The following is a 16,916-nucleotide window of genomic DNA, read 5'->3' as shown; positions in this document are numbered from 1 at the left end:
CCTCCCTCCCTCCCTCTCTGCAGCTTTAAGAGCTCCAACTCCAATGCATTATGCCCACAGTGAGAACTGACAATACAGTGGCATTACTCCCCAAAAGCATGTGTCCTCCTTCTAACTCTAAACCTCCCCCTGTTATAGGCTGTCTAAGCTTAGCCCTAACCCAGCTCAAATTCATATTTCCTCACAGGAAAAAGAACCCATAGAATTAGATTTTCCCTTTCTGTTTTGTTAACATTTTTTAATTTTTAATTTTTAATTTTTTTCCTTCTTGTGAGGAGCTCATTCAGTCCAGGCAGAGCCATAATCACAGAAACGATGTGGCTGTGTTTTTTGTTCCACTATGACAACCCCCTCTTGGTCTAGCCAGATGGAGTCAACCAGTATTTGTAATAGTTGAAGGTATATTTTAATATATTATGACCTCCACTTCTTCTACTGCTTCTTCTTCTTCTTCATCTTCTTCTGCAATCCTGTTTCTGCTTCTTTAAATGCAATAGCCATGAGACACATTAATGAAACCCATGGAACCTTCTGGATTTATTGTGTGGAATTTTTCTGAGGTGTTTGGTGTCTTGGGCTTCCATGGCTAATGAGGTTCATTACTACAATGAACAAAATGTGTTAGATTCAGATGTTGTTGCCTGGCTTCCACATGTGTGTTGAATTTTTTTACGTTTATTACACCAAGTTTTGTAGAATTGCATTCTTTATTGATGTTGAAAATTTCCTGGTTTAACCTTAAACTTGAAATCAAATGAAAATGGGGTTATTGCAAGGGAAATCATTAGATACTTTGGGCCCATACATGACAAGTTAACTTTGATTTGAAGTTAAAGAAACATACTTTCATTTCCAGTTTTATTGCAGATTTTCAAAGAATAATATAAGTTTGAGATCTGATTGAAATCAAAATCGTGATTTTATTTTATTTATTGTCATTTTTTTGTGTGTTTTTTCATGTGTGTTTTCTCATGCTAAGCAGCAAAATAGTTTGACACTACCAGCCTAATTCTTTTTCATTTTACATGGGATCATGTAGCTGATGCATTGTCAATGAATGAATAAGATAACCACCATTCATTGAATGAAGTCTTATAATAAAATTACCATTGTCAGCAACATGTTTTCTTTTTTCACTCTACACTGAATGAAGTGGCTAAAACCCAATAAAAAAGTTAAAAGTTTCTCCTCCTCTGCCATTTTCTTCTTCTTATTCTTTCATTTTTTTCTGTATTCTTCTTTTGTCTGTGGTGCAGCAATGAGATTAAACCCCATTACTTGTAAAAGTACAGAAACAAGAAAAACAAAAAGAAAAGCCAATAATGAAATCACGTAGATGAGTATTTTTCTTCTTTGAATTTAGCTCTAAAACATGAATTCCACAAGTCAACCTTTGTGTCTGAATTAGGTGAAAGGGGTTGAATGCTGAGCAAGGGCAAAGGACATTATTGTCTTTTTATCAATGGCCACTTGATTAGCTGGACATGGCATGACAACACCCCCATAATCATAGAGACCCTCGAAAAAATAAAAATAATCAAAAATGAATTAATAATCTACACCAGCTTCGTAAAGCCCAATTCATAGATATTAAGGGGCTCACTCCATAATTGACGCAAAATGTCTTTGTCTCTCACTCACTCTCTCTCACACACACACACTTGCTTACTTACTCTATCTTTTTTTATTCAGATCATGTGAAAGGAATTTAGCATTCTCTTGAAGTGGGGGCCATCACTCACTCACTCACTCACTCATATGAACTGGGTTCTCACACACACCCTTTGCATCATGTTCCCATAATAGATCTCTTCTTCACTGTATTATGGATTTCTATCTTAGTGTTTTTCATATCTTCATTTGAGAGATCACTTAATTAGTTAATTCATAGCCTGATTATTGTTGAGATTTAGGGTTCAAGGGTGTGTGTGGGAGGGGGAGGGGGGGGGTTTCAAAGCATGTTTTTTTTTTCTTTTTTTGTTGGGTACATCACATCACACTCTAACATTCCATGTACCCAAAAAGAAAAAGAAAAAGAAAAAGGTGGGGAGATTACATCTTGTGGATGTAGAGAACCAGATGGTGTTACTTATGAATGGGTTTTGTACGTCCTCACTCTCTTGTGGAACCAATCTATTGCATCTCACCAGAAAGGATAAAAGAAAAGGACTTCTCATCATCTGTTTTTATTTTTTATTTTTTATTTTTTTTATTTTATTTTTTTCCCCCATTCTACTTGGCATGGTTGGTGACAATTCTTTCTTACAATGGTGGTGTGTGTACTCATATGTATGGGCAATGCTAATAATCTTGCCACACTTGAGAGTTTGTTTCTCGGCCAACCTTGATAGTGGTACTTCTACTTCAACTCCCTCAAAGAAGAAGAAGAAGAAAGAACACCCATCAACAACAATGACCACCACTGCTTGGTTGGTGGCCTCTCCTCCTCACCCACATTCCCACTTTCTCTCATAACCCTATTCATCATAGTTTCATTGGAAGAAAGAAGAGGAAGGAAAAAAAAGCAAAAAAACAAAAAAATCTAATGGGAATAGTGTACCCATCATTTTGGGGGCATAACACTCAACTACAGTATATCCAATCATGGAGAAAAATAAAACCCACTTTGAGCTTCATGAGTTGAGCTTCATGAGCTTCATAATGTTGGAATACATTGTAAAAAGATTTCAAATGGATTCCAAGCCCACCAATGATCGGCAAATTTAACAACTACAAAGGCAGTGGTTTTGTGTGATGGAGGTGGTGGTTTAGCCTGTGATTACAGATGGTTTAGCCTGTGATTCAAAAAAGAAACCCCCCAAGATGGCTGAAAAACCTTCAGTTGACAATTAATGGCATTCCAACAACATATATATATATATATATATATATATCAAGGATAAATAAATAAATAAATAAGTTTTGAAAAAGGACATAAACACATACAAGAAAGAGTTGCAAACTTGGGAGAGAGGTCCAAAAGCCCAGCAAAGAAGGGCCAGAGTGGGTGGTAGTCTAGTGAAGAGGGGTGCTCATAATAATAAGGACAGTAGCAGCTGCTGTTGCATGCATCATCATAATAATAATAACATAATAATAAAACCTTATGATTCCTCCTCCTCCCCCACCTGTCCAAGTCTTGTTGTAAGCTACCTTGTCCACCACATCAAATTGTGTTCTAAACCCCTACTGCTTAAGCACAATCCTTGGCCTAGTTAATCAACAAGGACGAGGACGGGGACGGGAGATGTAGAAGAAGAAGAAGTCGGCATCACATCCTCCGGCTTATGAAGAAGAAGTGCCCATTTCTGCCACAATGGAGAGGGGGGGGAGTGACAATTTCAGGCGGAATGGGCACCCTCTCTCTCCTGCCCCCCCTCCCCCACTTATCAATCATACAACATTACAGCCATGACGAGAGTAGGGCTCCAGTTGGCTTCACTTATATAATCTTTCCTACTAACTTTGTTTCCAATATCATTCATCCAAATTGTGCCACTGACAGCATATCATTCATCCATGAAGGAGAATCACCCATACCTCTTACACAGTGCTTCCCTTGGGTATTGTAACCCAGGTGCATGTCTCTACCATAATGCTTTCTTATGTGAAGAGAATCAATGAATGATGCATTCATTCAAAGCTTTGAGCCAGAAGCATGTTTTGGAAACAGAGCCAATGGGGAAGTTTTTTTTATTTACAAATTCTAATGACTTGGGTTGTTGCTGTTGTTGTTGTTGTTGTTGTTGTTGCCTTGGGTGCAACCATAGCAGTTATCTCTGGAATTTAACATAGAATAGAAAGAGGAAAAGAAAAAGGTTAAATCATGTGGATGGTGGAGTAGTGAGTGAGTGGTTGTTGGTACCATTGCTTCACAAGCTTAACATGAACAATTTCCTGACTTCATTCCCTTTTTTATTTTACCATACTTAATGAATAAGGATCATTTTTCATCTTTTGGCATGATTCGTAATCATTTTTAAAGTAAAAAAATGTTATGTAAATTACTGTGTTTTATGTTATGTATTTTGTGGTTTATACAGTTTAAACAAACTACTTGTTTAGTAGAAAATTATTATCATGTGTGTTCTGTAAGATAAAAATTGTGCAAGGATGATACATGCATGAGCCATTACTCATATGTTATTATTAGAAAAATAATAGATAAATGGAATATTCACATTACAATTGTAACATCGTTTTTTGAATAATGATAAATGAAATCTATAAATTATTCAAATTTTGAATTAAAGTTGAGATTTTGCATGATGCAATCTCATCTATTATTCCTCTTGTGATAAGCACCAATTTAATAAGGTTTCTTTATATATATGTATACATGTAAAAAGTGCAATTAAAATTAATTAAAGTATATAGAGATAGAGAGAATATTTAAGCCCTATTAGAAATCAAACTATGATAGTAAATATGCTTCAAAGCCAAGAGAAAGAATTTAGAGCAACTTTTCTTTTTAAGATGAAAATACTATAATCCAAAGTGGAAATTCAGTGCAATACAACCAATTGATTCTAACACTTTTTCGTAAATATTTTTCTAAATTTACATATATACATATTTACATATATATATTACTGCAATCTTATAAAGGGCATTAAATATACAAATTAAAATTGGGTAGAACAAATTATGGCTAAGATTATAATATACACATAATTCAAACTCTCTAAATCCATATATAAAGTGTAGAACATATTAACATAATATGATGTTTACATTAATTGATGTATATATATATATATATATATATATATATAGAGAGACATACATACATAGAGAAAAGCAACAAAATTACACAAAAGTGATATGCATTGAGCTAAAGATATATTTTTTTACACAAAAACAAAGATTCTTGCAATTGGAAAAAACAACGAAAAAATTTTAAAGATATTTAATTTTACATAATTATAAAGTTAATTCCATATAAAGAATCAACTCTAAATATTTAAATATTTAAAGAATATATTTAAATATTAGTATTGAGAAACATACCTGTTATATAATAATAATAATCATATATATATATATATATCTATGTCTCCAGAGACTCCAGAATGGGGCTCCTCCTCCACGACACAAGCCTCGTTCGGCATTGGCTCCGTGTTTCATAACATCCAAGACGAGGTTTGAATCCTCCTGGCTCTGCATTCATGTGGGGATGATGAGTCCAACCAAACCAACCTCGACGAATCCGCCCTCAACAGGGGAAAAGAAAGAATCGATCTTTCACTCAATCACTCACGATTCAATCGCGCACTGATTGTGGGTCAGGGTCTCGTGATACCAGATTCCCCCTGCCTGCTGCTCTGTCGCAATCGTCGCGCACATCGCTCGCCCAGCTGGACATCGACACCATCTCGCGGAGGAGCAGGAGGAGGGAGGTAGGAGATTAGGTCGAGTTTCATTGTTGGTTGTAGATCTGGCAATGGGTCTGTCTGGGCACGTCGTGAGACGACGTTCCGGGCGAATGCGGATCTGCCAGAGCCTCCTCCTCTGCTCTTCTTCCCGTTGTGGGGATGGCGATTCGACTGTCGCGGCTGCTGCTGGTGGGTACGCGCAGGCATTGTTGTTGCTTTGAGGGTTCTCCCTCCTTTCGCGCTTGATGGGAGATGGTATCGTGTACCCACCGGTAGTTCTGTGTGGGAGCTCTGCGCGACGCGCAACAGAAGCGCCGCGTCGTCGTCGTCGTCGTCTTCGTCCATATCCCTTGCTCGCGTTGGCCTTTGCGCTGACGTATTGATGAGGAATGTTCCCTTGCATGTCCACCAATCCCAGGGTGCTTCTCTGCTTCTCAATCATCCGATGCCCCTCATTTCAGCTGTGTCCGCTAACCCTCCATTATTGCCAACAACTCGGCGTCAATCAATCTTAAGAGCATGAATAACAATTTCCAAATTCATAACATTCATACGTGAGTGAAGGAGCTGCAGATTGTGGTTTTAAGTTAGTTTTGTTAAAAGAAAATCAAGGTGTTAAACGCATGAAGACTTTACAATGTGCTGTGGATTGAATTGCTATGATGAATTGAAACATCCATGGGTTGCATTTGAAATAGGTAAAACAGCATGGTAATACCTTGAAATCTTATCATTTCAAGATTGTGTTGCAGATTTTGTGCGTGGTGCTCTTCATACAACTTGGTATCAAAAAACGAAAAAAAGAAAGAAAGAAATTCTTATAGTAGAAAAAAAATAGAAAATAAAAAAATGTTGTGATTTGAAAGATGAACTCAATTCTTCTACATGATAATTGGATTTCATTATTCTTGAAAAGTATTGGTTTGCAATCTGATAAAACCGCAACATTTGAGACAATGAAATTTATGTGTTATTGGATCCATGTGAACTCAGACTGCAACAGGACTGTCTCTTTCTCTTTTATTCATCAAATTGTTTATCAGATTATTTTATCATTTATTTTTTCTTCTTTACTTAACATCACCAAAACAAATACATAGCACATATATACTCTATTATGCGCACAGCAGCAGAACAATAATGGAGAGGGAACTTATTATTTTGTGTACCTCTGGGAACACACCAACAACTGCTGGAAACAGCCTTGATCTGTACTCCACAATTAAACTCATTCTCAGAGCCCAATTGGAAATCTAGCCAAGGGCTCAAGTACTATGCCAACACCCCTGGTGACTTGTAAGCTAATTTGCTTTATCCCATGAGAATCCAGAACCATGTTTTAAGGGGCTCCTTGGCCCATGTGGACCCCCTGTACCCACCCCTGAACAGATTTAATTTTATCATGCATATATATATACATATATATATATATGCAGGCTTTCTGTATGTGCACCAAAAATGGGTAATGAGGCTATTGGATAATGCAGTAATCAACAATACAATATGAGACACCAACATCAGAAGAAAAAAAAGTATTACATTCAAACAAAATAAAGAATGACAAAAGTAAATGTGAGTGATTCTCATGGTTTTGAACTTATACTTGTAATCAAGATTGAGGTTAATTGTCAACTTATTTAGTACACAGGTAGGTTTGCAGATGTTGGGTTCACTCATTAAAAAACAGAAGAAGATATGTAATGTTGATCCTTCTAAGTAATATCAACTTTTGTGGAAATGTCTGAAAGCTTCTCTCATTCTCTCTCTCTTGTTCTTTTCAATGTCTGTGTAAAGAGTCAGAATCAAGCATGCATTTGTGGATTGGCACTAGAGGCTTTTATCCATTGGCAGTGAGGGGCATTGAGAGAGCATTTTAAAATGAAAAAAAAAATTAACTCTCCACAATCATTACTGCATGAATGAAGGGTTGTTTTGACTGGACAAACACCCCTTCCCCTTGCTCTGTGGTGCCTTGTTAATAAATGTCTAGATTTGAATACAAATAACAAACATTACAATAAACACACACACACACTGAAAAAAGAGAGTTTAAAGACAACATGGAATGGGGTATCTAGTCACATCCATGACCAAGGGAAAGGAGGTATTTTTTCACTTCATTAAAATAAGAAAAACAAAGTGCCTTCATGGATTACAAGGGCTCCAAAATCATGCACAATGGGGAGGGGGGGGAGTCAGAGTAAGTACCACTGGCTCCATGTTCCTATCAATGAGAGAATAGTGCTTGCCCACTCCTCCTTCTTCCCCTGGCAGAGCTCTATTAACCCCCTTAGACAATGACTTGCACTCTTTTGAGAACCCCCACTTCCTCCTTAAGACAACAAGAGCACTCACTCCCTAGAACGCAGTCATTGCAGCAGCTCTGTAACAAGCTTGCAAAAAGAGGGGGTCATACACATTGCAAATGAGTGATGCAGCACTCACATGTGAATGTCTCTCACCCAGTTGGTTATTTTCTGGTCTTGAGGGAGGACAGGCTGGGGGTTTAGGGTTAGGGTTAGGGTTGTGCCAGAGATGAATGTGAATGGACAGAGAGCTCTCAACTAGAATGGGGGGTGGGGCGTGTGTGGCATTCAGAGCCATCAGGTTCTGCTGGCAGGGGAGGGGGGGGGCTGTCTCTCTAAAATTGCATGGCAATGTGCGGGGCCCCTCGCTCACTCCCTCCCTGTCTGTCTATCTGTCTGTCTGTCTGCCTGCCTGCCTGCCTGCTGCTCTCATGTGCTCCCCTTCCAGCAACGATCCCATCTGTGAAAGATATATTATTGATCAGTCCCCTGGTGGAGTTGATGTAGCCCTCTTCCCCAGTTCTATCCCTGCCAGGGCACTATCAAATACCTCCCTATTAAGAGGGTTGCAGGCACCACTACCACCACCACCCCATAAGGACATGGAGTCAACTAAACCCTGGGTTGAATAAATCAACTAATCACCCCCAAAGTATAAAAAAGAAGCAAAAGTAAAAAAAAGAAAAAAGAAAAAAAGAAGGTGAGAAACCAATTAATGAATCATTGTGATTGAGTGAATCTGACTGCATCAAATCTTTGATTGGCTTGGCAGCAGGAATTTTGGATTGAATCCCATTCCTTTCTTCTGTGCAGTTTGGCAGTTTTTGGTTGAGCAGAATTGACTTGCTTCTTGATGCCATTTTGGTAATGCATGTGGACTGTGTGTGTGTGTGTGTGTGTGTTGGGAGATCTACAAGTGTTTTTTTTGCAGTGTTTTTTCAGTGTGATTGCTGACCAGTTTGAAACTGTTTGAAGCTGATATCAAGAAGTGTTGATATTAGTTTCTAGCATAAAAAGTGCAGAAAATCTGAGCATTTGATGGTATGAAGTTTGGGAAGGTGAGAAGATGCATGGATTGAGATTGGGTATGACAAAGCTGGTGTCACATTCTGCAAATACACAGACAGCTTTCAATCCAGGTATCATACTGGAATAAATACACACACAAATACCCCTCTGCCATCAAAAGGAAAAAAGGACGAAAAATGGAGGAAGATAAATAAATAAACAATTCATAGAGAGAGAAAAAGAAAGGTTTCATTTCTGTGATGAGTCTCACACAAAGGTTTTCAAAATCAAACAAGGACAGTATGACAAGAAAAACAAGTGAATAAAGCAGCTGCAGAGTCTCTCTAAAACTTATTGCTGAATCCCATTCCACAGAGAAATCAATCAGTCTGAAATCCATCCAATTTGCACATGCAACCAACAAAGTTTTTCCTTCTGTATTATCACTACTACTATTATAATAAAAAAAGGCTGATAGATTGATGTTTGTATATATTTATATGTAAATAAATATTGATATTTGCACACACACAGAGACACACACCTGTTGGCTATATATATATATATACACTTATGGTGGTGAAGTTGACTTTCTAAATGGGGCACCACACCTCATGCTTTCCATCATTTCTTTCTTTGTTCCAGGGTACTCACTTCACTAAAGCATTGGTTGGTGTCATGCTCCTCTCTGGGTACCTACCTACCTACCTCTCTGCTGTTAGAAGGGCTGTTATTCCAGCAGAATAAGACCCTCTGCCAGCATTTCTGCAGTGGAAGAAGAAGAATTTTTAATCTTCCTTTCTCCTGATCATGGAAGCCCTTTTGTCATGCTCCAAACTGTATGTATAACCATGCAATTATGTGTATGTGTGGGTGTGTGTGTATATATATATATATATATATATATATATCTACACACACATACTGTAAGGAGAGATTGTTGACAATTAATTTGTTGAACATTCTGATTTTGACAACTGGGTAGTAATTCAGGGGACCTTACTTGAATTCAGAGGGAGTTTGAAATGTAGATAGAAATGCTTATGCTCCTCTGACCTTACAAGGAGGGTATGGGTATATGTGTGTGTGTCTGTGAATGTGTGTAGATATATATATATATATATATATACACACAAAGACACTCACACACACACACGCATATATACTATTCTATTAAAAGAAAGTCAAATCTCTGTGATGTGTGTTCAATAACTGCAGGGTATAGTTTTTTCTCTGCTTGGATCAGTCTTCATTAAATGCAAAAATGAGAAAAAGTACCAGAGGATATTCATATAGTGCTAACATACTCCCTTTTAAATGACATAAAAAAACAGAACACGAATTCAAACACAAGAAAGAATGACAAATTGAACAAGTGCAGTGTAAGCACCAGCTAGCGGATCAGGTATTTTTATTTATTTATTTATTTATTTATTTTTGTTATTGTTGTTGTTGTCAGACCTCCTCCTCCTCCTCCCACAAACCTGACCATCATCTGAGCTCCTTGTTGACTGCAAAATAAGGGACGTCTTTGAAAATATAACAGAAGAAGAAAGGATTCAGCTCCAAAGCAGAGAATAGAAAGAACAGTCAGTCAGGCTTCAGAAGACCAGTGAACTGGGTGGCAGAGAATATGTATGTATATATATGTATATATATATATATATATAATGCATATATATATGTGGACTCCATGATTTCATAATGTTATCAAGCCCCCCCTCCACCCCAAGAGTCCTGCACCTTATCACAAATGAATAATGAAAGGGAGAGAGGCACAAAAAAGGGCCAACAAGCTCTGAGCACATTATTTATTTAAATATTTCATAAGCCTTATTGTGCAGCAGCAGGGAGGGGGTGTCTCTCTGGCCTAAAATGAAATCTTCTGCAGTGGTGATACACGAGGTTGTTTGACGCTCTTCCCCATGCAATAAAAGGCAAAAGGAATCCAAGTACCCTGATCACCAGCCTTTTGGGTTTCAAATTTTCATGTAGATTATTGAAGCTCTTGTTTGACTGGAAATAATTCAAGTATGACTCTGTGATTTCTGCAACGCCCAAACATATTTTTGTTTATTATTATTATTATTGTTATTATTTATTTATTCACATATGTATATATACATGTAGATTTCTTTTTTTTATTTTGAAGTTCATGTTGGTCAAAGTTGTGTAAGGATGCAGAAGATGATGATTCCCTCTGCCTTGTCTACTGGGTACGTGAGGGAGTTTGATAAACTTCCTCCATTTAATTTTTATTCATTTTTATTTATAAATTTTAATGTTTTCCTTTCATAATAATAATGCAAGGCTCCATGTGCATGTGTGGGCATTGTGAGCAGAGGCCTGCACCTTCTAATTGTTGCTCTCTGCGGAGACCACGCAGCATAATATTCTCTTTTGCTTATTCTTCTTATTCAAATTCCTTGTTGGAAAGCTGTCATGGGTTTGACCATTGGTCACACACCTACAACAATGGAAAAATAAGGCACAAAGAAAAAGAAGAAGAAAGAAAGCATAATCAATTAAAAGGCTTTGATAGTACAATTTGTGATATGCAACACTGTTCAAGAAAAGGCCAGAGGTTCCAGCAACGAGGAAATCAGGGATTTACTTCATCCAATTGGGTTTGTGCAAGTGAAATTTTATGCAGATATGCATCGTGAATAATTAAATAAGTAAGTAAATGAATGTCTACGTACACATTTTCGTAATGTATTACTTATTTCATTCGTAATGTTCACATACATCTTTGTTTCTTTTAACTAGAATTACTTATTTCATTGTTGTGATTATCATCTAAATACCCCATGTGTATTTTGTAATAGGTTGTCAATAGATTCCAATGAAATTTCTCAGCTTTTATTGCAAAGATAATATATTTTAATAACAACAATTGCCTGAGTTATGAAATCACTTTTTTACTTCAGCTATGGTTGTATATAAATATATATATATATATATATATATGTGTGTGTGTGTGTGTGGGTGTGTGTGTATAGAAATGTTATTCATAGTTACATATACAAACTAAAATAAAAATATACTTAAAAGTGAGAATCTTAAGTTGTTATTTTTTGACATTTTCTATGGTTATTAACTAATTTTATTTGACCATCAACTGCAAACATAGAATGAAATTAGAATTCTAGTTTTGAATTTAAATCCCAATTTTACCAATCATTGTCAATTGCATAAAACATTTCTAATATTTAGTATTCATGAACATTTTATTTTACTTTGAGTACAATTTCCAACTTCAAAGTCCAAGATCTTGGAATAGGTCTATTACATTATGTAAGATAATTGTATTTCGTATAATTATTCTTCTACAATTTACTGTCAATAAAAAATTTATGCTTTCACGTAATAGTTCTCAGCTTGTTTGAGAAATACGCACAGAAAGATTGTATTTTTCAGTCACCAAAAATATCTCTTATCAAATACTTCCCATTTTTTTTTTAATGCAAGCAGTAACATTTTAGGGGTCAAAAGACATGCTAAAATCACCCACAAAACGCATTTACAATAGCTGTATAATCTCATTGCTTTGAAAACCAATATATTATTTATTTAATAAAGAAAATAAAAAATCTATTGATATGCATTTTATAAATTTAAATAGTCCTTCTTACACGTATTCAATTTTTAAAATTATGATTTATTTTAAAAAAAAGTTATGATATTTATATAAAACGAAATTGATACAAAATGAATAATGAATAAATGAGTGTATGTATGTATAATTATATACATATATACATATATCAATTTTTTCATTAAAATGCAATATCCTTGTAAAATTCTACTAACTACTAGTTTAAATTTAATTTTTATAGATTGAATAAATTTTATGTTCTTAATAGTAATATTGAAATAATTACTCAAAACAGAATAAGATTGCCTTTAAAATGAGACTATATATATATATATATATATATATATATTACTCTTTACAATTTAAAATCACAGTATTCTAATTATTTTACTTTATTTTTTATTCGAGAACTATCAATCGTACAATTTTTTTAGTCAAAAAGCTTATCTCATGTATATTGTATATTTTTTTACAATTACTTTGATGGCTTAATGTAATTAAAGTCACATTTAATATATACAATTTGATTGTAATATTCCAAATGTTAGTTTTAAAATATGTGTTTGCTCAAAATGTGGATGCACACGTGCATCACAAGTAGTTGCTTCGACAATAACCGTAAAAGAATAAAGTAAATAATATAAGCAGAAGATAAAGAAAATTGAAGATTTCAAAAACTTAAGAAAAAAAGATAAAAAAGGATTCAATAGTCACACAAAGAACCCAAAAAGCGAATTTTAAAATTAAAAAAATCAACCAAATACACAAAGAAATTTATCATTGCCTTCGAAAAGGCTGTAGTTCACACCATGAATGATCAATGAGGTTCACTGCTAAGTTCCAAATTAAGATACAGAGCAGACAAAAAAAAGCCCCAATCGAGCATCAGAATCTCCGCCCCAACCCTAGAATGCCACAAGATGATGGAAATGGCGTGCGAGAAGCGAACAAAAAGCTTTGCTAGAGTGCTAAAAAATTGCGTGGATAAGACAATCTCCCCAGGAATGTAAATTACAGAGCTTCGAAGCTTGCAATGGGGGAATTACATGCAGAGTTGAGAGAAACAACAGAAGATATAAGAGTATCAACACTAACGTCCTCAGGTGCCGAGTGGTTGAATGTTGCAGCTGCCATCTTTTTTCGCTGTAAAAATTCCTATGAGCAATTGGGTGGTGAAATCTTGAATGACCCATCAAGCCATTTTAGGTGAATCCTTGTTGAGCCTGCCGAAGTATACTTCACATGTGCTACTGGACAAGGTGCTGCATTGGTCCCTACAGCCTTAGCCTGCAGCAAAAAGTATACGATTCATGGTTCTCGGTCGGATGCACTGCCCGACCAAGAAAACCCAATTATGGTTGCCGTTCTGGAGTGCGATCACAGGACGAAGTTGACGTCAAGGGGGTCCGAACCCAGTACATTTTTGCATGTAAGGTTGAAAACCCTAATTAGGTCATTGATGGTTGCTAATCCAAGTCAAGGAGATATAGTTGTGATTCTCACTCAGCTTGACCTTACGAGGCCCACACAAACAAGCGTAAGAAAGTGTTCCCCATAAAATAAAAAAGAATCACATCAGCATTCCCATAAGATCTATACCCGATATGTAGATCGTGAGTCAGCAATGAAAACGAACTAGTCGGTGTGTGAAAAGATTGGGGAATGTGTAAATACGGGTTGTCAATGTACCTGTTGCCTTCAAGGATCGTCTACCACAAACGTGAAGGCTTGCCCTCTGTCGCCACATGCATTCAGCTTCGGAGGAAAAGGAAAAAAACCATTTGAGTATGCACTTTCTGCACATTAACGCAATGGTGTAACACTGAGTATACGTAAGCGGCTTTCCGAAGTCGGACTCTATTCTAGGATATCTGGATAGATGCACATAGATCTAACTTATTATCCATATGTTGCACAAAATCTAGAAACTAATTACTTAACTCTGCGCTCTTTTTGTAAAGCGTACAGATATGCTGCTGCCCTCGCTGATATCCCTTTAACCTGTCATAGCTCAATTTGAAGAGTAGAATACCTGCTGTGTAAGTCCTACATGCAGAGAGCCTGTTCACTGTACATGCAGAGACAAAAGCTACAACAGAAGTAAAAGTCACTTGAAATTTCGAATAATATTTATCCTGGAAAAAGAAAAGAAAAGTGGCAGACAACAAACTTGAACGATATTCTCTACAAACTCGATAAGATATACTGTACACCATAGCAGAAATAAACCTGTCTGACGAATAACTGTCAGACTTCCCAGATTACATGCGAGGAATCCTCAGGCTTTATTAACGTTCATTTTTCCAGAGTCTGGATTCCAAGCCAAAGAATGACAATCGACAGAAAAACTACCAAAAATTACATGACTGATATAGGTGTGACTTTGGTAGAAAAAGACTAACCGTAGAGAGTGTCCCATGTTTAGATCAAGGCTCCAAAGACTCAAGTCTGGCACCAGCATGAATGAGAAACAACGCATTCCTTTCAAAATTGGACTTCAGTCGACCGTTCATTGCCACTGCGAATGAAATCGAAAAGAATGAGTAGATTAGATTCTGAGTCGTGAAAAGCTCGATGCACATTTTCACGTCATCCTTTTGTTTGAATTAAAGTGGGGGTCGATTGGTCATTCCAGAAACCAATAATCACATCAGTAGGTGACATGTACAAACCTGGAACCACATGCCAAAACTAGTTTTTCAAAGCAGCAAGAAGGGCACCTTGGTTGTTGCAGCATCTTACTCCAGAACTTGCTTGCTCAGGTCCTGCAAATGAACGAAAAACCTGCGCAGAACATGTCATTGTAAATCAAACTTCACCTGTGTATGGCTCATATACTTGTTGCTGAGATTAAATGCATCACCCAAACTCGAAAAGCCGTGAGATGGAGCATTATTTTGTGAACAATCCTTGTATCAAAGAAATATGTTCACCTGTGGTTCACCTACTAGAACCTTCAGAGCAAAGACGCACCCTCGGGGATTTACTTGACCAACAAATTTGACTGCATTGATTGTATATCCGGAAAAAATAAAGCCTAATTGCTATGTCCAGTGACAACTGTGTGCGCAATTCTACCCCTCCTTGGCTAGTAACAAGATTCCGTTTATGATTGAAGAACGGAAGATAGACACGGGGAATCGAAGAGGACGTTCAAAGATAATCTACACCCCTCCCTGTGCATTCATCATGCACGACTGACTTGGATATTGGTCGTGGAGAGGAGGGGCTTGCAACGTACCAACTGTTGATCGGAAGATTGCCACTGTTTCATCCTAACGTGAAGCCTTCTGTACTTTCGAGATCATCATATATATACAACGTAATTGAGTAATTCAACAACCTGTTCTCTCTTGGAGAAGTTTCCTAAGGTTTGAAAGCTTCAGCGTGTAAATCATTGTCTCTCCAAATTGTGTCACACAAACGTCTGTACGTACAAATGACAATAATAATAATTATACAACGCTTCAAATATGCAGTCAACTAGATTTGGGTGCTGAATTTGAGCCACTCATCTCACAGAAACGCGGGATGCGAGTCGGGAGTAACGGTGTAACACCTTGTCCAACCACCCAGTAAACATTAAGAACTATGCATCGCACTTGGGACGGTGGGTTTTTTGCAAGTTTCCAGTGCAAATAAAACATTTTGAAATTCAAAAACACGGATCATAATAAGACCTAGAGGATTTCATTGTTCGGCTTTTGGACGCTTCCGGAGGCATTGATTAAACCTACGCTTTCACAATAGGTGACTACCGGTAACACAAGCACCCCATTGTGCGCCAACGGAAGTTTTTTTTTACGTCGCCTAGATCAAGGCTCAAAGCATTCTTTTCAGCATATGCACGAATCAAATTTCCAGCAGACGCGTAACTCCAAGTTCCTGGCGTATTTAGTGCACAGGACATCAATCTCTCGTCAGAAACCCAAATTTAATCCTTACGGTAACAATCCGGATATAGACAAGGATCCCTCAAACGTTTCTCCAACTTGCCACCCTAATTCTTGATAGATATAAGCCAGGGATTCTACACATCAAACACATGCAACGTCATATATTCCCCCTCTGTCATAACATGTCGATAAGACCGACAGACAGACAGTTTCAGAAGAATCCGGAGAGCTTGTTAACTACCCTCTTCCTACAATGTATTCACAGGATGTAGATCTCGTGCAACAGAGCATTGAAATTAGCCATGAGGCCTCTGCGCCAGCTACGACCTCCGCAATCACATCAACTTGCGCACTGGTGTAGGTTGCCATGATCGGTCGCTCGCAGTCCTGGGTATCATTGAAGTGTTAAGGCAGCTAATTCTGTGAAGATGGACGCGGAAACCAGAGTTCACAGCGGAGTTGAAGTAAAAGGGCTATGGAAACAATGATATCCCCCCCCTGTTAGGGCTCCACCACTGCAACTCCGGAACAAGTCGATTCCTTCGTGTATTTGTGGTCTTGCTGTTAAATTCCACAGTTGCAATAGTATCGATTCCAGTGAGGTCCAAATCGCCATGCAGCATCTTCAAATCGATCCTCAGTTGGCGACAATATGAAAATTAATGCTTAAAGACCAGGAAATTCGAAAACTAAAACGTGAGGAAGACCACTACCAAATTCACAGTAAAGCCAC

At 37.2% G+C, this 16,916-nt stretch overlaps 1 protein-coding gene and 2 long non-coding RNA genes across 28 annotated transcripts; 1 reads left to right on the top strand and 2 right to left on the bottom strand.

Moving 5' to 3' along the window:
• Window positions 1–2,900: 2,900 nt before the first annotated feature.
• Window positions 2,901–8,266, bottom strand: LOC112294360 (uncharacterized). Of its 16 annotated transcripts, none has more exons than XR_012219383.2 (5): window positions 7,584–8,265; window positions 6,545–6,744; window positions 5,261–5,942; window positions 5,011–5,160; window positions 2,901–3,779 (listed from the first exon to the last, which is right to left on the bottom strand). XR_012219383.2 is itself a non-coding variant. In XM_090243883.1 (5 exons), exons 3-4 carry the CDS (start codon window positions 5,718–5,720, stop codon window positions 5,051–5,053), a joined length of 528 nt encoding a protein of 175 aa, XP_090100009.1. In that variant the 5' UTR covers window positions 5,721–5,942; window positions 6,545–6,744; window positions 7,584–8,258; the 3' UTR covers window positions 3,042–3,779; window positions 5,011–5,050. The 16 variants fall into 16 exon arrangements, 14 of the variants coding, with proteins under 14 accessions (XP_090100009.1, XP_090100008.1, XP_073396246.1 ...); XM_090243883.1 differs by having other exon boundaries at window positions 3,042–3,779; window positions 5,303–5,942; window positions 7,584–8,258; XR_012219384.2 differs by lacking the exon at window positions 2,901–3,779 and adding an exon at window positions 4,144–4,321.
• A 1,097-nt stretch (window positions 8,267–9,363) lies between these two features.
• LOC149987574 (uncharacterized) lies at window positions 9,364–11,168 on the top strand. The gene is made up of 5 exons (XR_016498024.1): window positions 9,364–9,528; window positions 10,024–10,094; window positions 10,213–10,324; window positions 10,581–10,720; window positions 11,032–11,168. It is a non-coding gene; the product is annotated as an uncharacterized LOC149987574 (long non-coding RNA).
• Window positions 11,169–13,008: 1,840 nt separating this feature from the next.
• Window positions 13,009–16,886, bottom strand: LOC149987573 (uncharacterized). Of its 11 annotated transcripts, none has more exons than XR_016498014.1 (6): window positions 15,529–16,886; window positions 15,008–15,071; window positions 14,690–14,805; window positions 14,229–14,288; window positions 13,977–14,083; window positions 13,009–13,617 (listed from the first exon to the last, which is right to left on the bottom strand). It is a non-coding gene; the product is annotated as an uncharacterized LOC149987573 (long non-coding RNA). The 11 variants fall into 11 exon arrangements; XR_016498019.1 differs by lacking the exon at window positions 15,529–16,886 and adding an exon at window positions 15,221–15,518 and having other exon boundaries at window positions 13,009–13,800; XR_016498020.1 differs by lacking the exon at window positions 15,529–16,886 and adding an exon at window positions 15,221–15,518 and having other exon boundaries at window positions 13,009–13,653.
• Between the last annotated feature and the right edge of the window lie 30 nt (window positions 16,887–16,916).

This window comes from Physcomitrium patens, chromosome 17, assembly GCF_059467195.1.
Source record: "Physcomitrium patens ecotype Gransden chromosome 17, ASM5946719v1, whole genome shotgun sequence".
In the NCBI taxonomy this organism is placed as follows: domain Eukaryota; kingdom Viridiplantae; phylum Streptophyta; class Bryopsida; order Funariales; family Funariaceae; genus Physcomitrium; species Physcomitrium patens.
The sequence above is the reverse complement of the archived record's forward strand: the minus strand, read 5'-3'. Positions and strand labels throughout refer to the sequence as shown.

Coding starts and splice junctions, on each gene's coding strand:
- LOC112294360 (XM_073540141.2), bottom strand. CDS start 5,817: ATGATTGAGAAGCAGAGAAGCACCCTGGGATTGGTGGACATGCAAGGG. Junction 5,161..5,260: donor AATCAGTGCGCGATTGAATC/GTGAGTGATTGA, acceptor ACATGAATGCAG/AGCCAGGAGGATTCAAACCT.